Here is a 24,573-nt window from a genome sequence, read left to right as displayed (position 1 = left end):
ACAAGTCCCAGCGGCGCCGCCGCTCCCGGAGCGGCCGGCGCGGTAGTTCCCAAGACATAAAATCACTCAGCTAAGCTGCAGTGACTCTAACCCGAGCGCGCAGCGCTAGTGCCCCCGGCGCACTAGCACACCCAGCAAGCCTGGAGTGTGCGTGGCCTGTCTGTGCGGGGACACAGAGTACCTGAACGTTGCAGGGCCTTGTCCCTGACTGTACTCAGCTCCTCCAGCAGGGTCTCTGGGTCTGTGGATGGAGCTCGGCCTCAGGGTTTGGGGGCCGGTAAGATCCCACTTCCACAGAGCCCCTCAGGGGGATGGGGAAGGAAAGCAGCATGTGGGCTCCAGCCTCCGTACCCGCAATGGGTACCTCAACCTTACAAACCGCAAGTGGGGTGAGAAGGGAGCATGCTGGGGGCCCTATCTGGGCCCTCTTTTCTTCCATCCGATAGAGTCAGCAGCTACTGCTGACTAAACAGTGGAGCTATGCGTGGATGTCTGACCTCCTTCGCACAAAGCAGAAGACTGGTGAGCCAGTGATCCCACTGGGGGTGTATAGCCAGAAGGGGAGGGGGCCTTACACTTTTTAGTGTAATGCTTTGTGTGGCCTCCGGAGGCAGTGCTATACACCCAATCGTCTGGGTCTCCCAATGGAGCGCCGAAGAAAACAACACGCTTCATTAAGCAGGAAAGTGTCAGCACGAAAGTGTGTGCAGTCTGTGGCACTCGCTGTCTGCGCAGGGAACTGCGGCAACCCCCATTATCTCGTTTCTCACCCATAGCCTGGTGACATCTACCACTTTCAGAAATTTATCAGACAAGCTTCCCTCCCAAAAATGACCAGCGGTAAATTCAACTTACGTTACTCCAGGGTGATGGTGATATCTCTTCTTTCCGAACCTTGTTTGCTGGGCAAAGCTATCATATCGCTCAGATTTCTTCCAAATGTAGTAGAAGGCGACACATTCTGCTACTGTCCGGGTCCTCACCTGAAATAAAAGGGCTCCGATTTACACAAAAGTCTCAAGTGATCGACAACTGGGATTTCAGGCACCGCAACTACAATTATTCTATAGAAGTAAAAAAAAAAAAAACAAAAAAAAAACCATCCCTAAACCTGCCACGATGGCTGAGGCGAAGTTCAGGGAGAACGTACCTGCGGGTGTTGCTGCGGAAAACCTGTGGATTTTTTAGATTTTGCAGATAAATCCGCAGGTTTACGCAAGTACAGAAACACCCCATGTTATCCTACGGGATTTGGGGAGTGATATCAATGCTGCGGTTTTTGTAGCTGCGGAAAATGCTGCTGTGTAACTGCATGTCAATTATTCCTGCGTATTGTCCTGCGGATTTTCTGCCTTTCCACTATGGAGATACAAAGCGGGAAATCCGCACTGTTTCCGCAGGTTTACGGCAACAATTCCGCATCAATGGATAGCTGCGGATTCCGGGGAGTTGCTGCGTGAACCTGCGGACATACCTGCAGAGAGGTCCGATCTCCTGCGGGCACATGGTCTAACATCTCGGAGATTTACATTTTTTTGTTGTAATGTAGTCCCAGCTTTAAAAGGGGAACTCCATCTGCACAGTTACATTAGAGAACACATTATTGAGGTGTAATCCCCTCTAGTTACCTTATTTTTCTGTATTAGATGAAAATCCTTCCCATGTATTACGAGAGCGTGTTCAAAGTTCCTACATTCATCCTCATTCCAAGCCCGGATATCATCTGAAAAAAATCACAAGCAAAGAGTCAGTGTCGGATTGCTCGACTTCTGATAAATCACATTTAGCTTATAATAAACGCTGTTTTGTTTTTTTCGATTTGCTGCTAATCTATTTTAGCAACAACATCACCTTTGTCGTATCGCTTTTACCTTCTATGCCTGTGTTATGTGTCTATATAGGCGGCAGAGCATTGTGGTAGTACTGCTAAAGCATTACTGACGAATGGAACACCAAGAAAAAGGCGTTCCAATGTCTTATAAGAACTTGTAATGAATATCTCTCTTTCTGCGTCTTCTGGATGGCAGATATCACTAAGCCCTGAAGACAAATAAGGATTAAAGTAGAAAACACATTTCACTTCACATACACATTGCAAAAATCAGCTGATAAATGTGCCTCTAGTCCTCCCTTTATGTTTTCTGGTGCTGCTCATTCCCATCGGGAAAACTTGTTTTCTATAACATTGAAGCCCAATAAATTTCTTAGAAACCTAACAGGCGAGCTCTGTGCTTTTCTATTGCCTTCCTTACATTACGTGTACACATCTATTCCCCATAACTGAAGATCTAAAAAGGACATGGAAGAAACACTTAAAAATTTACCGTGTAACATTTTTCTACTGCAGAATCTTTCCATCGCTTCTTGGGTATTGTATCGACATTTGAAGAGTTCGTGCAAAGCCTGGACAAAAAAAAAAGCAAAAATTATTTACTGAATGAAAAGAAAACAAGATATTTGGGGGACATTACCGATGACCATACCTGAAAATTATTTCCAATTTTTTCATGTAAATACGAACTTTGTGTGGCTCACCCCAGACACGCACACAAAGCTGGTTGTCTACTACTTACAAGTAACCAGACTGAAATTATATAAACACACAAACCTGCTCATCATCCTTAATGATCGCTGCATCTGAGACTCGGGTCGTATCCCGCTTGTTGTCAATTCTGGTGTCCAAAAGATATTCTTCCACTTTGTTTTCTGGAAGTAAATTCGGACTCCAAACCAACTGATCGTCATATTCACGTGCTGCAAATGATGAAAGAGTTAAGCTATGTTTACACGTTATGTTCTTGTTGTGCTTTTTTATGCGTTTTCTGCAAAAGTGGTGAGATTCCAGAAATCTCATGCACACACTCGCTTTTTTCCAGACAAATGGAAAACTGCTGAGTTTTTGAAAGAAGCAGTATGTCAATTCTTTCAGTGTTTACCATTGAAAGCAACAAGAGTTGGTGCTTTTGTGGTGAATGAAACTAACTTTATTTAAACATGTACTGTAGACAAGTGATGCAATGAGACAGAAGACCGCCCGAGACAAAAGACCGCCCGAGACAAAAGACCGCCCGAGACAAAAGACCGCCCGAGACAAAAGACCGCCCGAGACAAAAGACCGCCCGAGACAAAAGACCGCCCGAGACAAAAGACCGCCCGAGACAAAAGACCGCCCGAGACAAAAGACCGCCCGAGACAAAAGACCGCCCGAGACAAAAGACCGCCCGAGACAAAAGACCGCCCGAGACAAAAGACCGCCCGAGACAAAAGACCGCCCGAGACAAAAGACCGCCCGAGACAAAAGACCGCCCGAGACAAAAGACCGCCCGAGACAAAAGACCGCCCGAGACAAAAGACCGCCCGAGACAAAAGACCGCCCGAGACAAAAGACCGCCCGAGACAAAAGACCGCCCGAGACAAAAGACCGCCCGAGACAAAAGACCGCCCGAGACAAAAGACCGCCCGAGACAAAAGACCGCTTTTTGGAAACGGGTTTTTATGTTTTGTTTCTTTTCTGCTATGAAAGCAGGTTTTGCTGCAGAAAAAAAAAATTTAAAAAAAAAGCAAAAATGCAATGGGTGAACAGAGCCTTATATACGACTACAAGCTAGGTACTCCTCCCTTTGTGGTGCCGTGCTGGCAGTGACTAAGATAGATGGAGATGTAGAGCCTCACCTGATGGATCTGCCATGTAGTGTCCCTGAAAAGCCGGAATATCTGCCTGATGATAGGGACCAATCATTATTTCCTACATAATAGATGGAAGGATGGATTTTAGAATTCATTATTTAACACACATGCAGCCTTTATCAAATTTCCATGAAGGTACTTACCTTTCTTAAGTCCTCTGACGAGTTCCCACAATCAGTTTCTAAATCCTCGCTTTCTGACTCCTTATCTCCGTCACAGGCTGTGTTTGCTGTTTTATCATAAAGAAAGGAATTATTTAGTGATTTAACACTGAAAAGCGGTTTATAAAACTATAGAAGCTCGAAACACATATTATGAACCCATATAAGAGTCTATGGTGCTGTTTGTTCTGGTCAGCGGACCGGCGATCATGCACTGATGTTACAGCTGTCTGAACGAGGACGTAACCTCAGTGCTCACTTACATCTCAGGGGGCGCGGAAAAAAGTCTGTTGCTTCGTGTGAGGTCACCGATGGCGTCAAGTCATCGGCAGAAGATTGTGTTTCTTCGTCATCACCAGACAAAAGGTCTTTTGCAATTTCCTCCTGAAATTAAAATGTATTATAAAGTAACTCATAGATCTAAAATTCACAACAGTCTGGGGTTTGGTCAATTTAAGTCTAAGATGAAAATGTCAAGGGAGAAATTTAGGTGAAGATAGTTAATGGTATCTTCATTCAGAGTATCCAAAGGCACGGACCGAATTAGCTATATATCTACGCAGATATTACTGAATCAGACAATACTCACACAAAACGTGTTCACTGTATGAGCCAATGTCATAGACTGGGCTCGTGTATTGAAAAAGAAGGGAATTTTGTTACTTACCGTAAATTCCTTTTCTTCTAGCTCCTATTGGGAGACCCAGACAATTGGGTGTATAGCTTCTGCCTCCGGAGGCCACACAAAGTATTACACTTTAAAAAGTGTAACCCCTCCCCTCTGCCTATACACCCCCCCCGTGCATCACGGGCTCCTCAGTTTTGGTGCAAAAGCAGGAAGGAGGATACTTATAAATTGGTCCAAGGTAAATTCAATCCGAAGGATGTTCGGAGAACTGAAAACCATGAACCAAAAGAACAATTCAACATGAACAACATGTGTACACAAAAGAACAACAGCCCGAAGGGAACAGGGGCGGGTGCTGGGTCTCCCAATAGGAGCTAGAAGAAAAGGAATTTACGGTAAGTAAACAAAATTCCCTTCTTCTTTGTCGCTCCATTGGGAGACCCAGACAATTGGGACGTCCAAAAGCAGTCCCTGGGTGGGTAAAAGAATACCCTGATAAAAAGAGCCAACAACGGCCCTCCTCTTACAGGTGGGCAACCGCCGCCTGAAGGACTAGCCTACCTAGACTGGCATCCGCCGAAGCATAGGCATGCACCTGATAGTGTTTCGTGAAAGAGTGTTTCGTGAAAGTGTGCATACTAGACCAGGTAGCTGCCTGACACACCTGCTGAACCGTCGCCCGGTGCCGCAATGCCCAGGACGCACCCACGGCTCTGGTAGAATGGGCTTTCAGCCCTGAAGGAATCGGAAGCCCAGAAGAACGGTAGGCTTCAAAAATCGGTTCCTTGATCCACCGAGCCAAGGTTGACTTGGAAGCCTGCGACCCCTTACGCTGGCCAGCGACAAGGACAAAGAGCGCATCAGAACGGCGCAGTGGCGCCGTGCGAGACACGTAGATCCGGAGTGCTCTCACTAGATCTAACAAATGCAAATCCTTTTCACATTGGTGAATTGGATGAGGGCAAAATGAAGGTAAGGAGATATCCTGATTGAGATGAAAAGGGGACACCACTTTGGGGAGAAAGTCCGGGACCGGACGCAGAACCACCTTATCCTGGTGAAATACCAGGAAGGGGGCTTTGCATGACAGCGCTGCAAGCTCTGACACTCTTCGGAGTGATGTGACTGCCACTAGAAATGCCACCTTCTGCGAAAGGCGTGATAGAGAGATATCCTTCAGCGGCTCGAAAGGTGGTTTCTGAAGAGCCGTTAGCACCCTGTAAAGGTCCCAGGGTTCCAGCGGACGCTTGTAAGGTGGAACTATGTGGCAAGCTCCCTGCAGGAACGTGCGGACCTGCGGAAGCCTGGCTAGACGCTTTTGAAAGAACACGGAAAGCGCCGATACTTGTCCCTTGAGAGAGCCGAGAGACAAACCCTTGTCCATTCCGGATTGAAGGAAGGAAAGAAACGTGGGTAAGGCAAACGGCCAGGGGGTAAACCCCTTATCAGAGCACCAGGCTAAGAAGATCCTCCAAGCCCTGTGATAGATCTTGGCTGACGTTGGTTTCCTGGCCTGTCTCATAGTGGCAATGACCTCTTGAGATAACCCTGAGGACGCTAGGAGCCAGGACTCAATGGCCACACAGTCAGGTTGAGGGCCGCAGAATTCAGATGGAAAAATGGCCCTTGAGACAGCAAGTCTGGTCGGTCTGGGAGCGCCCACGGTTGACCCACCGTGAGGTGCCACAGGTCCGGGTACCACGACCTCCTCGGCCAGTCTGGAGCGACGAGGATGGCGCGGCGGCAGTCGGACCTGATCTTGCGCAACACTCTGGGCAGCATTGCCAGAGGAGGGAATACATAAGGCAGTCGAAACTGCGACCAATCCTGAACTAAGGCGTCCGCCGCCAGAGCTCTGTGATCCTGAGACCGTGCCATGAATGCCGGGACTTTGTTGTTGTGCCGAGACGCCATGAGATCGACGTCCGGCGTTTCCCAGCGGCAACAGATCTCTTGAAACACGTCCGGGTGAAGAGACCATTCCCCTGCGTCCATGCCCTGGCGACTGAGAAAGTCTGCTTCTCAGTTTTCTACGCCTGGGATGTGAACCGCGGAGATGGTGGAGGCTGTGGCCTCCGCCCACAGCAGAATCCGCCGAACTTCTTGGAAGGCTTGACGACTGCGAGTGCCGCCCTGGTGGTTGATGTACGCGACCGCCGTGGCGTTGTCCGACTGTATGCGGATCTGCCTGCCCTCCAGCCACCGATGGAACGCTTTTTAGGGCTAGATACACTGCCCTTATCTCCAGAACATTGATCTGAAGGGAGGACTCTGTCGGAGACCAGGTTCCCTGAGCCTTGTGGTGGAGAAAAACCGCTCCCCACCCTGACAGACTCGCGTCCGTCGTGACCACAGCCCAGGATGGGGGCAGGAAAGATTTTCCCTTCGACAGAGAAGTGGGAAGAAGCCACCACTGAAGAGAGGTCTTGGCTGCCAGAGAAGAAAGGAATCTTGTTTACTTACCGTAAATTCCTTTTCTTCTAGCTCCAATTGGGAGACCCAGACAATTGGGTGTATAGCTTCTGCCTCCGGAGGCCACACAAAGTATTACACTTAAAAGTGTAAAGCCCCTCCCCTTCTGCCTATACACCCCCCGTGCATCACGGGCTCCTCAGTTTTGGTGCAAAAGCAAGAAGGAGTAAAAGTTATAAATTGGTTTAAAGTAAATTCAATCCGAAGGAATTTCGGAGAACTGAAACCATTCAACATGAACAACATGTGTACACAAAGAACAACAGCCCGAAGGGAACAGGGGCGGGTGCTGGGTCTCCCAATTGGAGCTAGAAGAAAAGGAATTTACGGTAAGTAAACAAAATTCCCTTCTTCTTTGTCGCTCCATTGGGAGACCCAGACAATTGGGACGTCCAAAAGCAGTCCCTGGGTGGGTACAATAATACCTCGTAATAGAGCCGTACCACGGCCTTTTCCTACAGGTGGGCAACCGCCGCCTGAAGGACTTGCCTACCTAGGCTGGCATCCGCCGAAGCATAGGTATGCACCTGATAGTGTTTTGTGAAAGTGTGCAGGCTCGACCAGGTAGCCGCCTGGCACACCTGCTGAGCCGTAGCCTGGTGCCGCAAAGCCCAGGACGCACCCACGGCTCTGGTAGAATGGGCTTTCAGCCAAGAGGGAAACGGAAGCCCAGAAGATCGATAAGCTTCGAGAATTGGTTCCTTGATCCACCGAGCCAGGGTTGATTTCGAAGCCTGTGACCCTTTACGCTGGCCAGCGACAAGGACAAAGAGTGCATCCGAACGGCGCAGGGGCGCCGTACGAGAAATGTAGAGTCTGAGTGCTCTCACCAGATCTAACAAGTGCAGATCCTTTTCACACTGGTGAACTGGATGAAGACAAAAAGAGGGTAAGGAGATATCCTGATTGAGATGAAAGGGGGATACCACCTTAGGTAGAAATTCCGGAACCGGACGCAGAACCACCTTGTCCTGGTGAAACACCAGGAAAGGGGCTTTGCATGACAGCGCTGCTAGCTCAGACACTCTCCGAAGTGATGTGACTGCTACTAGGAAAACCACTTTCTGTGAAAGGCGTGAAAGAGAAATATCCTTGATTGGCTCGAAAGGTGGTTTCTGAAGAGCCATCAGTACCCTGTTCAGATCCCAGGGTTCTAACGGCCGCTTGTAAGGAGGGACTATGTGACAAACCCCCTGCAGGAACGTGCGTACCTGTGGAAGTCTGGCCAGGCGCTTCTGAAAAAACACAGAGAGCGCTGAGACTTGTCCCTTAAGAGAGCCGAGCGACAACCCTTTTTCCAATCCTGATTGAAGGAAGGAAAGAAAAGTGGGCAAGGCAAATGGCCAGGGAGAAAAACCCTGATCAGAGCACCAAGATAGGAATATCCTCCACGTCCTGTGGTAGATCTTGGCGGACGTTGGTTTCCTAGCCTGTCTCATAGTGGCAATGACCTCTTGAGATAACCCTGAAGACGCTAGGATCCAGGACTCAATGGCCACACAGTCAGATTGAGGGCCGCAGAATTCAGATGGAAAAACGGCCCTTGAGACAGCAAGTCTGGTCGGTCTGGTAGTGGCCACGGTTGACCCACCGTGAGATGCCACAGATCTGGGTACCACGACCTCCTTGGCCAGTCTGGAGCGACGAGGATGGCGCGGCGACAGTCGGACCTGATCTTGCGTAACACTCTGGGCAACAGTGCCAGAGGAGGAAACACATAAGGGAGCTGAAACTGCGACCAATCCTGAACTAAGGCGTCTGCCGCCAGAGCTCTGTGATCTTGAGACCGTGCCATGAATGTTGGGACCTTGTTGTTGTGCCGTGACGCCATTAGGTCGACGTCCGGCATCCCCCAGCGGCAACAGATCTCCTGAAACACGTCCGGGTGAAGGGACCATTCCCCTGCGTCCATGCCCTGGCGACTGAGAAAGTCTGCTTCCCAGTTTTCTACGCCCGGGATGTGAACTGCGGATATGGTGGAGGCCGTGGCTTCCACCCACATAAGAATCCGCCGGACTTCCTGGAAGGCTTGCCGACTGCGTGTTCCCCCTTGGTGGTTGATGTATGCCACCGCTGTGGAGTTGTCCGACTGAATTCGGATTTGCTGGCCTTCCAGCCATGGCTGGAACGCCTTTAGGGCAAGATACACTGCCCTTATCTCCAGAACATTGATCTGAAGGGAGGACTCTGTCGGAGTCCAGGTTCCCTGAGCCCTGTGGTGGAGAAAAACCGCTCCCCACCCTGACAGGCTCGCGTCCGTCGTGACCACAGCCCATGATGGGGGAAGAAAGGATTTCCCCCCCGACAGAGAAGTGGGGAGAAGCCACCACTGAAGGGAAGCCTTGGCTGCCCGTGAAAGGGAGACTTTCCTGTCGAGGGACGTCGACTTCCTGTCCCATTTTCGGAGAATGTCCCATTGAAGAGGACGCAGATGAAACTGCGCAAAAGGAACTGCCTCCATTGCTGCTACCATCTTCCCTAGGAAGTGCATGAGGCGCCTCAGAGGGTGTGACTGGCCTTGAAGGAGAGATCGCACCCCTGTCTGTAGTGAACGCTGTTTGTCCAGCGGAAGCTTCACTATCGCTGGCAGAGTATGAAACTCCATGCCAAGATATGTCAGAGATTGGGCCGGTGTCAGATTTGACTTTGGAAAATTGATGATCCACCCGAAACTCTGGAGAGTCTCCAGAGCAATGTTCAGGCTGTGTTGGCATGCCACTTGAGTGGGTGCCTTGACAAGCAGATCGTCTAAGTAAGGGATCACCGAGTGTCCCTGAGAGTGTAGGACTGCTACCACTGCTGCCATGACCTTGGTGAAGACCCGTGGGGCTGTCGCCAGGCCGAAAGGTAGTGCCACGAACTGAAGATGTTCGTCTCCTATGGCGAAACGCAGGAAGCGCTGATGCTCTGGTGCAATTGGTAAGTGGAGATAAGCATCTTTGATGTCGATTGATGCTAGGAAATCTCCTTGGGACATTGAGGCGATGACGGAGCGGAGCGATTCCATCCGGAACCGCCTGGTTTTTACGTGTTTGTTGAGCAGTTTTAGGTCCAGAACAGGACGGAAGGATCCGTCCTTTTTCGGTACCACGAACAAGTTGGAGTAAAAAACGTGACCCTGTTGCTGAAGAGGCACAGGGATCACCACCCCTTCCGCCTTCAGAGTGCACACCGCCTGAAGAAGAGCATCGGCTCTCTCGGGGGGCGGGGATGTTCTGAAAAAACGAGTCGGAGGACGAGAGCTGAGCTCTATCCTGTAACCGTGGGATAGAATGTCTCTCACCCATCGGTCTTTTACCTGTGGCAGCCAGGCGTCGCAAAAGCGGGAAAGCCTGCCACCGACCGAGGATGCGGTGTGAGGAGGCCGAAAGTCATGAGGAGGCCGCCTTGGGAGCGGTTCCTCCGGCGGTCTTTTTAGGACGTGACTTAGACCGCCATGCATCGGAGTTCCTCTGATCCTTTTGAGGCCTTTTGGACGAGGAGAACTGAGACCTTCCCGCGGGCCGAAAGGACCGAAACCTCGATTGTACCTTCCGTGGTTGAGGTCTGTTTGGTTTGGACTGGGGTAAGGAAGAGTCCTTTCCCTTGGATTGTTTAATGATTTCATCCAATCGTTCACCAAACAGGCGGTCGCCAGAAAATGGCAAACCGGTTAAGAACTTTTTGGAAGCGGAGTCTGCCTTCCATTCACGTAACCACATGGCCCTGCGGACTGCCACCGAATTGGCGGATGCTACCACTGTACGGCTCGTAGAGTCCAGGACCGCATTAATGGCGTAGGACGCAAACGCCGACGCCTGAGAGGTTAAGGACACCACTTGCGGAGCAGATGTACGTGTGACTGCATTAATCTGCGCATGACAAGCTGAGATAGCTTGGAGTGCCCATACGGCTGCGAATGCTGGAGCAAAAGACGCGCCGATAGCTTCATAGATGGATTTCAACCAGAGCTCCATCTGTCTGTCAGTGGCATCTTTGAGTGAAGCCCCATCTTCCACTGCAACTATGGATCTAGCCGCCAGTCTGGAGACAGGAGGATCCACCTTAGGACACTGAGCCCAGCCCTTGACAACGTCAGGGGGGAAGGGATAACGTGTATCCTTAAGGCGCTTGGAAAAACGCTTATCTGGACAAGCTCGGTGTTCCAGAAACATACTCAATGGACGCTTGGGAGACCTGAAACGGAATTTCTCCTGCTGAGAAGCTGACTCCTCAATTGTAGGAGCTGGTGGAGAAATATCCAACACCTGATTGATGGTTGCTATAAGGTCATTCACTATGACGTCAACATCAGGTGTATCCAGGTTGAGCGCGGTCTCAGGATCAGAATCCTGATCTGCCCCCTCCTCTTCATCATCCAGAGAGTCTTCCTGCTGAGACCCTGAACAGTGTGATGAAGTCGAGGGAATTTCCCAGCGACCCCGCTTAGGCGGCCTGGGACTGCGGTCCATGTCAGAGACCTCACCCTGGGACCCATGGGTCATCCCAGGAGCACTCTGCAGCTCCAATTGAGGGGGGCCTGGGGTCAATGATTGACCAGTGCCCGGGGCCTGAGTCACCGGTCTGGACTGTAAGGCTTCTAGTATCCTAGCAGACCATTTATCCATAGTCTCAGACAGTTTGTCAGCAAACACTGCAAACTCCGTCCCTGTCACCTGGACAGTGGTAGCAGGTGGTTCCACCTGGGCCACCAGTAGCAGAGGCTCCGGCTGAGTAAGTGCCACAGGGGCCGAGCATTGCACACAATGAGGGTCCGTGGAATCTGCCGGTAGTATAGCCGCACATGAGGTACAGGTTGCAAAGTAAGCCTGTGCTTTGGCACTCTTGCTATTTGCAGACGACATGCTGTTGTCTCCTCTGAGTACAATCCATAATATTATATATATATATATATATATATATATATATATATATATATATATATATATATATATATATATATATATATATATATATATATATATATATATATATATATATATATTTCTGCACTCAGTGGGGCCAGCACCTCAGGTGCTGCTTACCGACCGCTCAAAGCGGTTGTGTGATCACCAGAATCCCTGCATGGGCCTCCCAGAGCCTGTTGTCTCTCCTCTCCAGCGTTAGAAGTGCTGACAGGAATGGCTGCCGGCGTTCTGTGGAGAGGAGGGGGCCGTGGGCGTGCCCTAGAAAGTGCGGGAATCTGGAGCCCCAGTGTGCTGTATGAGGGGGGAGGAGGATACAAAGTATGCTCCAACCCTCAGCACTAACGTCCTGTGCAGCGTCCCGCCCTTCCCCTGCTGGCAGGCCTGGGGGCGGGAATATGCGATACTAGGCCGCAAAAGCCGGGGACTAAAGTAATAAGCGCGGCCGGCATATAAGCGCGGTAGTCCCCGGCGCACAAACACACCCAGCGGTGCTGAAGTGTATATGGCCACCAGCGCTCCATGCGCGGTTCCCACGGGGACACAGAGTACCTCACAGCGCGGCCGGCGCGGAAGTCCCCGGCGCACTAACACACCCAGCAGTGCTGCATTGAGTGTGGCATCAGCGCTCCATGCGCGGTCCCCACGGGGACACAGAGTACCTCACAGTAGCAGGGCCTTGTCCCTGTCGATACTCAGCTCCTGTCAGCAGATTCCCCAGGGGCTGCGGAGGGAGCACGGTCTCATGTGCCTGGAGACCGATTAGGATCCCACTTCACCCAGAGCCCATTAAGGGATGGGGAAGGAAAACAGCATGTGGGCTCCAGCCTCTGTACCCGCAATGGGTACCTCAACCTTAACAACACCGCCGACAAGAGTGGGGTGAGAAGGGAGCATGCTGGGGGCCCTGTTATGGGCCCTCTTTTCTTCCATCCGACATAGTCAGCAGCTGCTGCTGACTAAGATGTAGAGCTATGCGTGGATGTCAGCCTCCTTCGCACAAAGCATAAAAACTGAGGAGCCCGTGATGCACGGGGGGTGTATAGGCAGAAGGGGAGGGGCTTTACACTTTTAAGTGTAATACTTTGTGTGGCCTCCGGAGGCAGAAGCTATACACCCAATTGTCTGGGTCTCCCAATGGAGCGACAAAGAAAGACGTTCCTATCTAAGGACGTCGACCTCTTGTCCCATTTGCGGAGAATGTCCCATTGGAGTGGACGCAGATGAAACTGCGCAAAGGGAACTGCCTCCATTGCTGCCACCATCTTCCCCAGGAAGTGCATGAGGCGCCTCAAGGGGTGTGACTGGGCCCGAAGGAGAGATTGCACCCCTGTTTGCAGCGAACGCTGTTTGTCCAGCGGTAGCTTGACTATCGCTGAGAGAGTATGAAACTCCATCCCGAGGTAAGTCAGTGATTGGGTCGGAGTCAATTTTGACTTTGGGAAATTGTTGATCCACCCGAACCTCTGGAGAGTCTCCAGAGCCACGGTCAGACTGTGTTGACATGCCACCCGGGAGGGTGCCTTGACTAGGAGATCGTCTAAGTAAGGGATCACCGAGTGGCCCTGAGAATGTAGGACCGCCACCACGGATGCCATGACCTTGGTGAAGACCCGTGGGGCTGTCGCCAGGCCGAAAGGCAGTGCCACAAACTGAAGGTGTTCGTCCCCAATGGCGAAACGCAGGAAGCGTTGATGCTCTGGAGCGATCGGCACGTGGAGATAGGCATCCCTGATGTCGATTGATGTCAGGAAGTCTCCTTGGGACATCGAAGCGATGACAGAGCGGAGGGATTCCATGCGAAACCACCTGGTTCTCACATGTCTGTTGAGCAATTTGAGGTCCAAAACGGGACGGAATGAACCGTCCTTTTTTGGTACCACGAACAGGTTCGAGTAAAAACCGCGACCACGCTCCTGAAGGGGAACGGGGATCACAACTCCTTCTGTCTTCAGAGTGTCCACCGCCTGAAAAAGTGCAACGGTTCGCTCGGGGGGCGGAGATGTTCTGAAAAAACGAGTCGGAGGACGAGAGCTGAACCTGAACCTGTAACCGTGAGACAGAATGTCCCTCACCCAATCGGTCTTGGACATGTGGCCACCAGGCGTCGCAAAAGCGGGAGAGCCTGCCACCGACCAAGGATGCGGTTTGGGGAGGCCGAAAGTCATGAGGAGGCCGCCTTGGAGACGGTGCCTCCGGCGGTCTTTGGAGGACGTGACTTAGACCGCCATGCAGAAGAGTTTCTCTGGCTCTTCTGTGGCCTGTTGGACGATGAGGATTGGGACCTGGCTGAGGGCCGAAAGGACCGAAACCTCGCTTGAATTTTTCGTTGCTGAGGTCTCTTTGGTTTGGGCTGGGGTAAGGACGAGTCCTTTCCCTTGGATTGCTTAATAATTTCATCCAATTGTTCGCCAAACAATCGGTCGCCAGAAAAGGGCAAACCGGTCAAGAACTTCTTGGAAGCAGAGTCTGCCTTCCATTCGCGTAGCCACATGGCCCTGCGGACTGCCACCGAATTGGCGGATGCTACCGCTGTACGGCTAGCCGAGTCCAGGACAGCATTCATGGCGTAGGATGAAAATACCGACGCCTGAGACGTCAAAGACGCTGCTTGCGGAGCAGAGGTACGGGTGACCGCATTAATCTCAGACAGACAAGCTGAGATAGCCTGGAGTGCCCACACTGCTGCAAAGGCTGGGGCAAAGGACGCGCCTATGGCTTCATAGATGGATTTCATTAGGAGCTCTATCTGCCTGTCCGTGGCATCCTTGAGCGTTGAACCGTCAGCCACTGCTACTACGGATCTAGCCGCCAGTCTAGAGACTGGAGGATCCACCTTGGGACACTGAGCCCAACCCTTAACTACGTCAGAGGGGAAGGGGTAACGTGTGTCATTAAGGCGTTTAGTAAAGCGCTTGTCCGGGAAAGCCCTGTGCTTCTGGACAGCATCTCTGAAGTTCGAGTGATCGAAGAAAACACTCAGAGTACGTTTGGGAAACCTAAATTGGTGCTTCTCCTGCTGTGAAGCCGACTCCTCTATAGGTGGAGTTGGGGGAGAAAGATCTAGCACCTGATTGATGGACGCTATAAGGTCATTTACTATGGCGTCCCCTTCAGGTGTATCAAGATTGAGAGCAACGTCAGGGTCAGAGTCCTGGGCTGCGACCTCCGCCTCATCCTCTAGAGAGTCCTCAAGCTGAGACCCCGAACAGCGTGATGAAGTCGGGGAAGATTCTAAGCGAGCCCGCTTAGCCGGTCTGGGACTGCGGTCCGTGCCGGAGTCCTCCACGTAATAACTAGAGGCCACCCCAGGAGCACGCTTCGTCGCAGACCGAGAGGGGCCTGGGGGCGATCCTGCAGTGCCCGGGGCCTGTGTAAGGGCCGGTCTGGGCTGCAAAGCTTCTAGTATCTTAGCAGACCATTTGTCCATAGACTGAGCCATGGATTGTGAAAGTGACTCAGAGAGTTTCTCAGCAAAAGCTGCAAACTCTGTCCCTGCCGCCTGGACAGGGGAAGCCGGCGGTTCTACCTGGGCCGAGGGTCCCACCAGTGCCCCAGGCTCCGGCTGAGCGAGTGCCACATGGCCCGAGCATTGCACACAGTGAGGGTAGGTGGAACCTGCAGGTAGCATAGCCGCACAAGAGGTACAGGTTGCAAAATAACCCTGTGTCTTGGCACCCTTGCTCCTTGTGAACGACATGCTGTAGTCTCCCAGGAGAGTGATCACTGAGGGATATATAGCCACAAGCTAATAGTACAGCCGAACCGGGAAAATGTATGCATTTTTATATATATATATATACATACATACAATATTATATATATATATATATATATATATATATATATATATATATATATACATACATACAATATATATACATACATACAATATATATATATACACATACTAATATATATATATATACATACATACTAATATATATATATATACATACATACTAATATATATATATATACATACATACTAATATATATATATATACATACATACTAATATATATATATATATAGTGTATGTATGTATATATATATATAGTATATATATATATATATATAGTATATATATATATATATATAGTATATATATATATATAGTATATATATATATATATATATAGTATATATATAGTATATATATATATATATATATAGTATATATATATATATATATATATATATATATATATATATATATATATATATATATATATATATATATATATATATATATATATATATATATATATATATATATATATATATATATATATATATATATATATATATATATATATATATATATATATATATATATATATATATACATACACACACATATATATACAGTTCAGCACTCTAGGGGGCCCAGCACCGGTGAGGGGGGCGGAGGACAGCCAAGTGTGCTCCAGCCCTCACTGTCGGCGTCAGACCGACCGTCCTTCCCCCTGACTGGCAGGCCCGGGGGCGGGAGTTTAAGGCACTAGGCCGCAAAAGCCGGGGACTAAAGTTAAAAACCGCGGCCGGCAAGCAGGCGCGGTAGTCCCGGTCTCATACCAACACCGCAGTCGGTGCAGCGTCTGAGGCCAAGGTGCTCCATGCACCGTCCCCAAGGGGACACAGAGTACCTGTAGATGCAGGGCCCTGTCCCTGATGATACTCAGTCTCCTGTCCGTCAGAATCCCACAGGGGCTGCGGAGGGAGCCCGGTCCCAGTGCCTGGATGACCGGATAGGATCCCACTTCTCCCAGAGCCCCTAAGGGATGGGGAAGGAAAACGGCATGTGGCTCCGGCCTGTGTACCCGCAATGGGTACCTCATCCTTAACAACACCGCCGACTTAGTGGGGTGAGAAGGGAGCATGCCGGGAGCCCTGTTAGAGGCCCTCTTTTCTTCCATCCGATATAATCAGCAGCTGCTGCTGACTAAAAATGGGAGCTTGAGTGAATGTGTGCCTCCTTCAACACAAAGCATAAAACTGAGGAGCCCGTGATGCACAGGGGGGGGGGGGGGGGGTGTATAGGCAGAGGGGAGGGGTTACACTTTTTAAAGTGTAATACTTTGTGTGGCCTCCGGAGGCAGAAGCTATACACCCAATTGTCTGGGTCTCCCAATGGAGCGACAAAGAAAAGAGAATTTTGTTACTTACCGTAAATTCTTTTTCTTATAGTTCCGTATTGGGAGACCCAGACCATGGGTGTTTAGCTTCTGCCTCCGGAGGACACACAAAGGACTACACTTAAAAGTGTAGCTCCTCCCTCTGAGCTTATACACCCCCTGGTAGCCAGTCCTAGCCAGTTTAGTGCAAAAGCTGAAGGAGAATAGCCACCCACAAGTAGAACCGAGTAAGAACCGGAACAACCGGAGACTCTGTCCACGACAATAGCCGGTGATAACACACGGAACAAGAAAATTGCCAACAGGCAACAGGGAGGGAGCTGGGTCTCCCAATACGGAACTATAAGAAAAAGAATTTACGGTAAGTAACAAAATTCTCTTTTTCTTTATCGTTCCTTTGGGAGACCCAGACCATGGAACGTTCCAAAGCTGTCCCTGGGTGGGAATAAACAGAAAAAACTAAGAAGTAGGCGGAGCCTAACTTCACAAGTGGGCGACAGCCGCCTGAAGGATGCGTCTGCCCACGCTCGCATCTGCCAAAGCATGAGCATGCACTTGGTAGTGCTTCGAAAAGGTATGCAGGCTAGTCCAAGTGGCAGCCTGACAGACTTGTTGAGCCGTAGCCTGGTGCCTAAAAGCCCAAGAGGCACCGACAGCTCTGGTCGAGTGTGCTTTGATCCCCGGCGGGGGAGGCACCTGAGTACTCTGGTAGGCGTCCGAAATGGTCGATCTAATCCAACGGGCCAAGGTCGGCTTAGAAGCAGAGAGACCCTTGCGCCGCCCTGTGGTTAGCACAAAAAGAGAGGTGCACCGCCTAAGCGCAGCGGTGCGAGACACATAGATCCGGAGAGCACGCACCAGATCTAGAGTATGCAGCGCTTTCTCAAAGCGATGAACAGGGGCCGGACAGAAGGAAGGCAAGGAAATATCCTGGTTAAGGTGGAAGGGAGAGACCTTAGGAAGAAAGTCCGGGGTCGGACGGAGAACTACCTTGTCTTGGTGAAAAAACAAAAAAGGTGACTCCGAGGAGAGCGCAGCCAAATCAGAGACTCTCCTGAGAGAAGTTATGGCAACTAGAAAGGCCACCTTTTGAGAAAGACGATACAAAGAAACCTCCCTAAGAGGCTCAAAAGGGGGTTTCTGCAATACCGTGAGGACCAAGTTAAGGTCCCAGGGATCCAAGGGCCGCCGATAAGGCGGAATGATGTGAGACGCACCTTGCATGAAGGTGCGGACCTGAGCCAGCCGGGCGAGACGCCGCTGGAACAGCACTGATAGAGCTGAGACTTGTCCCTTGAGAGAGTTGAGGGACAGTCCTAGCTGCAGACCGGACTGTAAAAAAGACATAAGGGTCGGCAACGAGAATGGCCAAGGAGAATGGCCGGAAGAGCGACACCAGGACAGGAAAATTTTCCAAGTCCTGTGATAGATCTTGACGGAGGAAGACTTACGGGCCCGAGTCATAGTGGAGATGACTTCAGGAGGAATACCAGAAGCCATCAAAATCCAGGACTCAAGAGCCACGCCGTCAATTTGAGTGCCGCAGAATTCGGGCGGAAAAACGGACCTTGCGAGAGCAGGTCTGGACGGTCCGGAAGATGCCACGGCATCTCAACGGACAGTTGGAGCAGGTCCGGATACCAAGCTCGCCTGGGCCAGTCCGGTGCAATGAGGATGACTCGACGGCCCTCCATTCTGATCTTGCGCAGGACTCTGGGCAAGAGAGCTAGAGGGGGAAACACGTAGGACAGACGAAACTGGGACCAGTCTTGAACCAGAGCGTCCGCGGCGAAGGCCTGAGGATCGTGGGAGCGAGCCACGTAAACCGGAACCTTGTTGTTGTGCCGGGATGCCATTAGGGCCACGTGCGGAGTGCCCCACTTGCGGCAGATTGACAAACACTGCCGGGTGCAGGGACCACTCGCCACCGTCCACGGATTGACGGCTGAGATAATCTGCCTCCCAGTTTTCTACGCCAGGGATGTGGACTGCGGATATGGTGGACTTGGAGTCCTCCGCCCATTGAAGAATGCGTTGGACCTCCAACATTGCCAGGCGGCTGCGTGTCCCGCCTTGGTGATTGATGTAGGCAACCGCTGTCGCGTTGTCTGACTGGACTCGAATGTGCCTGCCCGCCAACAGGTGGTGAAAGGCTAGGAGGGCTAGAAGCACAGCTCTGGTTTCCAGCACATTGATTGAAAGGGCTGACTCGGACGGAGTCCAAGTGCCCTGTGCTCTGTGGTGGAGATGTACCGCTCCCCAGCCGGATAGGCTGGCATCCGTGGTGAGAATCACCCAGGACAGGGAGAGGGGTCGAAGCCACCACTGAAGAGAGCTCCTGGTCCGTGGCGACAGAGCCACTAACCTCTGTAAGGAGGAAGGCCGCTTGTCCCAACAGCGGAGAATGTCCAGCTACAGAGGACGCAGATGGAACTGGGCAAAGGGAACAGCCTCCATGGAGGCCACCATTTGACCCAGCACCTGCATCAGGCGCCTGAGGGAATAACGGCGGGGCCTCAGGAGAGAGCGCACCGCTAGCCGGAGAGACTGCTGTTTGATTAAGGGCAACTTCACAAGTGCCGGCAAAGTCTCTAACTGCATCCCTAGGTACGTGAGACTCTGGGTGAGAGTCAGAGTGGATTTGGGAAGATTGACAATCCACCCGAATTGGGCTAGGGTGGCGAGAGTGAGCGAAACACTCCGCTGACAGTCTGCGCTGGATGGACCCTTGACCAGAAGGTCGTCCAGATAAGGAAGCACTGCTAACCCCTGGAGGTGCAGGACCGCAATCACTGCCGCCATGACCTTGGTGAATACCCGAGGGGCCGTGGCTAACCCGAAGGGGAGAGCCACGAATTGGAAATGATCCTCTCCTATCGCAAAACGTAACCAACGCTGATGTGACACTGCGATTGGCACATGTAGATAGGCATCTCTGATGTCGATGGACGCCAGGAACTCCCCTTGGGTCATAGAGGCAATGACTGATCGCAGAGACTCCATGCGAAAATGCCGCACCCGGACATGCTTGTTGAGAAGCTTGAGATCCAGGATGGGCCGAAAGGTACCGTCCTTTTTTGGAACTAGGAAGAGATTTGAGTAAAAACCTCTGAACCGTTCCTGAGCGGGAACTGGGACAATCACTCCGTTTGCCTGCAAGGATGCCACGGCCTGTGAGAAGGTGGCGGCCTTGGAGCAGGGGGGAGTTGAGAGAAAAAAATCTGTTTGGCGGGCTGGAAGAGAATTCTATTCTGTAGCCGTGAGATATGATGTCTCACCCACTGATCGGAGACTTGCTTTAACCAAACGTCGCCAAAGTGGGAGAGCCTGCCACCGACTAAGGACGTGGCTGGAGCGGGCCGAGAGTCAAGAGGAAGCTGCCTTAGTGGCAGAACCTCCTGCGGTCTTCTGCGGACGCGCTTTTGGGCGCCAGTTGGATTTCTGATCCTTGGCTGAGTTAGCAGACGAGGCGGAAGGCTTAGAGGATGACCAGTTGGAGGAACGAAACCTCGATTGATTCCTACCCTGGGCGAGTTTCCTGGTCTTGGTTTGTGGCATGGAAGTACTCTTCCCGCCAGTAGCTTCTTTAATGATTTCATCCAGCTGTTCACCGAACAGCCGGGACCCAGCAAAAGGGAGCCCAGCAAGAAACTTCTTGGAAGAAGCATCTGCCTTCCACTCTCGAAGCCACAAAATCCTGCGGATAACAAGAGAATTGGCTGAAGCCACCGCAGTGCGGTGAGCAGCCTCTAGCATGGCAGACATGGCATAAGATGAAAAAGCTGAAGCCTGAGCAGTTAAGGTAACCATCTCAGGCATAGATTCCTTGGTGAGGGAATGCATCTCCTCTAGAGAAGCAGAGATGGCTTTGAGAGCCCACACTGCTGCAAAAGTCGGGGAAAACGCGGCCCCCGCAGCTTCATACACAGATTTGGCCAGAAGGTCAATCTGACGGTCAGTGGAATCCTTAAGTGAGGTGCCGTCAGCCACCGACAACGGTCCGGGCTGAGAGCCTAGACACCGGAGGGTCTACCTTTGGGGAGTGAGACCACTCCTTGACCACCTCAGGTGGAAATGGAAACTGGTCATCAGAACCACGCTTTGGAAAGCGTTTGTCAGGGCAGGCCCTGGGTTTGGTCACAGCGGTCTGAAAACTGGAGTGGTTAAAGAACACACTCTTCACTCTCTTAGGCGAGGTAAACTGATGTTTTTCTGCCAAAGAGTTGCTCCTCTGACACTGGCGGATTGAGATCCGGCACAGAATTAATAGAAGCAATCAAATCACTAAGATCTGAGTCACCCTCAGAGAAATCGATGGGATACATAGCCTCCGAGCCCCCAGCGAGGGCATCCTCCTCATCTTGAGAGTCAGCTCTTGAGACAGAGCTGTGGGATGGGGAGGGGGAGGAAACCCTGCGCCTTCTCTTAGAAGGACGGGGTCTGGGATCAGATGATGAATCCTCCGTGAGCTCCGATGGACGGAGGTCAGAGAATAGGAGTCCTCTGTCAAGAGTATTAGAGGCACCCTGTGAGGGAGGCTGATGCATATTCATCAAAGTCCTGGACAAAAGTCCCATGGACTCAGCAAATGACTGGGATATGGACCTAGAAAAGGACTCTACCCAGGCCGGGGGTTCAGTCACAGGTGCAGCAGCAGCCTGAGAGAGCACTGGGGGTGAGACTCCAGGCTGTGGCACCGCCAAGTTAGAGCAACCATCACAGTGTGGATAAATGCTCGGCTCAGGCAGCAGGAGCTTGCATGCAGTGCATGCAGAATAAAGCTTTGGAGCCTTGCTCCTTGTGTGAGACATGCTGCTGCAGTGGGGGCTTTGCAGAGAATGAACCCCAGGGAGAATATACAGAGGTCCACAACCGGAGACCGGCTGTGGCTTACCAGACCGCTGAGCGTGGTGTTGTGTGCCCTCCAGATCCCGAAGCCCGGTCCCCCAGTCGCAGCACCTCAGCAGAGATGCAGAATGCAGTATGTCCCAGAGCAGAGTGAACTCTGCCTGAGAAGAGGGCGTTCCTATAAAAGAGCGGGAACTGGAGGGCTATAGAGACCTGCAGGGAAGGAGGGACGCCCCAGCAGTGGGGAGTGTCCCTCCCCTGTGTAGAACGGCCGCCGGGAGGAGCCGAACCTGTCCCTCTGCATGAGTGACATGCGAGGGCAGGAAAATGAAACTAGGCCTCCGGCGAAGCCGGGGCCTAAATTTAAGCGGCGAGGCAGACAAGCAGGCACCATCGGCGCGGTTCTCAGGCAAAAGCTAGAGAACCCGCCGGAAAAGTTAAAACAATCACATACAGCATACTCTCCCCTTACAATAAAGAACCGGGACCCCCAACATAATCGTCTCAGGTACTTAGCTGCTGAGACGCAGGGCCATGTCCCTGGGGATGAGTGCTCCGGTCCAACAGAATCCTCAAGGGGCTGTGGATGGAGACCGGACTCCTGCCAGGCATGGAGACCGTGCTGGCTCCCACTTCAAGCCAGAGCCCAGAAGGGATGGTGAAGGAGCGCGGCTTGTAAGGCTGCAGCCTTGTAAATCAACCTTAACAACACCGCCGACACAGTGGGGTGAGAAGGGACATGCCGGGAGTCCAGACATGGACCCGCTTTTCTTCAAACTCTTTCCAAAAGTCAAACAAATCAGATGAGAATGCATGTGTGGATGTATGCCTCCTGACACAAAGCAATAAACTGGCTAGGACTGGCTACCAGGGAATGTATAAGCTCAGAGGGAGGAGCTACACTTTTAAGTGTAGTACTTTAGCTTCTGCCTCCGGAGGACACACAAACACCCATGGTCTGGGTCTCCCAAAGGAACGATAAAGAAAGACTCAATTATACAGAATACAACATTGACCTTGAAATAAAACAGGGAGTAGGGAGTATTCAACTCCCCAGTATGTTATAAAATACCTCTCTGCTCATTATTCCTTCTTTCTGTGTGTGAAACCACTGATAAGGCTCCAAACTTAATATCTCCCTTGTTCATTTGTACCTTGGTTAACTCTTTCTTGTATATACAGTTTAGAATCATATTATAGCGTCTGTGCAATTGTTATATAGACACACAGATAATTATGCTACTACATCTATATTTTAATTATTTACATACACAGATATTCTTATTACGTTTGAACAAAATTTATAGCCCAGGCTACCTTCACAAAAATAAAATGCTTACCAAGTGTTGGACATGTGGTATTCCCACAAAGTAAACCAGCTCTGCACTGACCTAGAACACACTGTAGTTCTCCTGAATGAATAAAACCCTATGGATACATGGTGCACCGAGAATATCATGGGCAACTGAACAAGAGGGGCTGGAAATTCTGCATATAAAGAAAGTTGATCACTTACTTTATCCAATGTCATGTCTGGCAGCTCATCAGCAAGCTCACTTGGGGAGCTCCCCGCACTGGATCCTGCCATTACTGGATCTGCTGGCTCATATACATAAATTGCTAGTAGATCCTCCAAAGGCATATTTCCTTCCTGGGGAAACAAGTGACATTCAAAATGTATGAGATAGGACATAACAATCACCTAAAATGCATCATTAGTGCCAATTTGTTAGCAGCAGAAATTTTAGCAATCCCCCCACCTTTTCTAAATCTTCAATTTCGGAGCTAAAATTTTTGCAGTCCTCCTTCATTTCTTCCTCTTCAAGAGTTCTCTCATCATCATAGTCATGTACCAACATTTCAGCTGTAGGGTCAAAGTCATGATCCTCAGATGACAGCGAGCCGACTGGAAGAATAAGCAAAAAAAAAAAAAGTCTGTGATGAATACAAAAAAAAGCAATGAGCCCCTTCTGTAATAAATAAGACCATAAAATACAGCGCAAAACACATTATACAAATATTGCAGACCTGGAAACATCCAGACATTAACAGCTGTGCACGGGAGAAAAAGTACATTCACAAAAGAAAAAACAAACTACAATATATCCAATTTATTTCTATTAAAAGGTTAAATCTGGAAACAGCCTACAAGGAAGACAAAGCCTTAGAATACGTATAGCAACAACAGGAACATATACCACAATCTGCCTTCAAATATATATCATATCCATAGAAACCAGCCTCGTCCTCCTGCAGATAGTGTTCTCCCTTCTGGTAAGAATCAATAATACTAGATGGAAGACTTCCTGGTCTGCTCAGGCTTTATCCGCTGGTCCAGAGTTTTATTCCTTTTTCTTCTTGCCAAATACCCAGATGCACCCACAAAATAAAAAGAATGTGATACAAGTACCACGGCTCTCACTTTCTGCAGGACTCCGATGCTGGAGTTTGCACTGTTTTCCCTGCAGACACTAATAAGTAGATCACTTTCTTAAAGCACCAGTCTCACTTCAGCATTTAGAAAATGAAAAATAAATTAAAAAAAAAAAAAATGTTTTCACAAATTACCTTTACTTTCTCTTTGTCATTCTGATTGAATATTTCATTGTGATATGCTTCAGTAGTTATCTATTTCAGAGAAAAATTGAAATAAAAACAGTATTTTCGAGACTCATTACGTTCCTAATTCCTGATGAGACTCCGCTCAGACTCCTGCTCCCTCCTTCCCATCAATC

General features: G+C 50.3%; 1 protein-coding gene across 1 annotated transcript in view; it reads right to left on the bottom strand.

The window, feature by feature from the left end:
• The window catches only part of MIER3 (MIER family member 3), a 30,589-nt gene extending 6,853 nt beyond the window's left edge, over positions 1-23,736 (bottom strand). The window contains exons 1-9 of the mRNA XM_075343739.1: positions 23,599-23,736; positions 23,355-23,489; positions 4,112-4,232; positions 3,831-3,916; positions 3,673-3,745; positions 2,609-2,754; positions 2,325-2,403; positions 1,629-1,723; positions 856-983 (exon numbers count right to left, since the gene is read on the bottom strand). Coding sequence (XP_075199854.1) covers positions 856-983; positions 1,629-1,723; positions 2,325-2,403; positions 2,609-2,754; positions 3,673-3,745; positions 3,831-3,916; positions 4,112-4,232; positions 23,355-23,489; positions 23,599-23,697 — 962 coding nt within the window. The 5' untranslated portion in view covers positions 23,698-23,736. The remainder of the gene's footprint in view (positions 1-855; positions 984-1,628; positions 1,724-2,324; positions 2,404-2,608; positions 2,755-3,672; positions 3,746-3,830; positions 3,917-4,111; positions 4,233-23,354; positions 23,490-23,598) is intronic.
• Between the last annotated feature and the right edge of the window lie 837 nt (positions 23,737-24,573).

This window comes from Anomaloglossus baeobatrachus, chromosome 1 (genome assembly GCF_048569485.1).
Source record: "Anomaloglossus baeobatrachus isolate aAnoBae1 chromosome 1, aAnoBae1.hap1, whole genome shotgun sequence".
In the NCBI taxonomy this organism is placed as follows: domain Eukaryota; kingdom Metazoa; phylum Chordata; class Amphibia; order Anura; family Aromobatidae; genus Anomaloglossus; species Anomaloglossus baeobatrachus.
The sequence above is the reverse complement of the archived record's forward strand: the minus strand, read 5'-3'. Positions and strand labels throughout refer to the sequence as shown.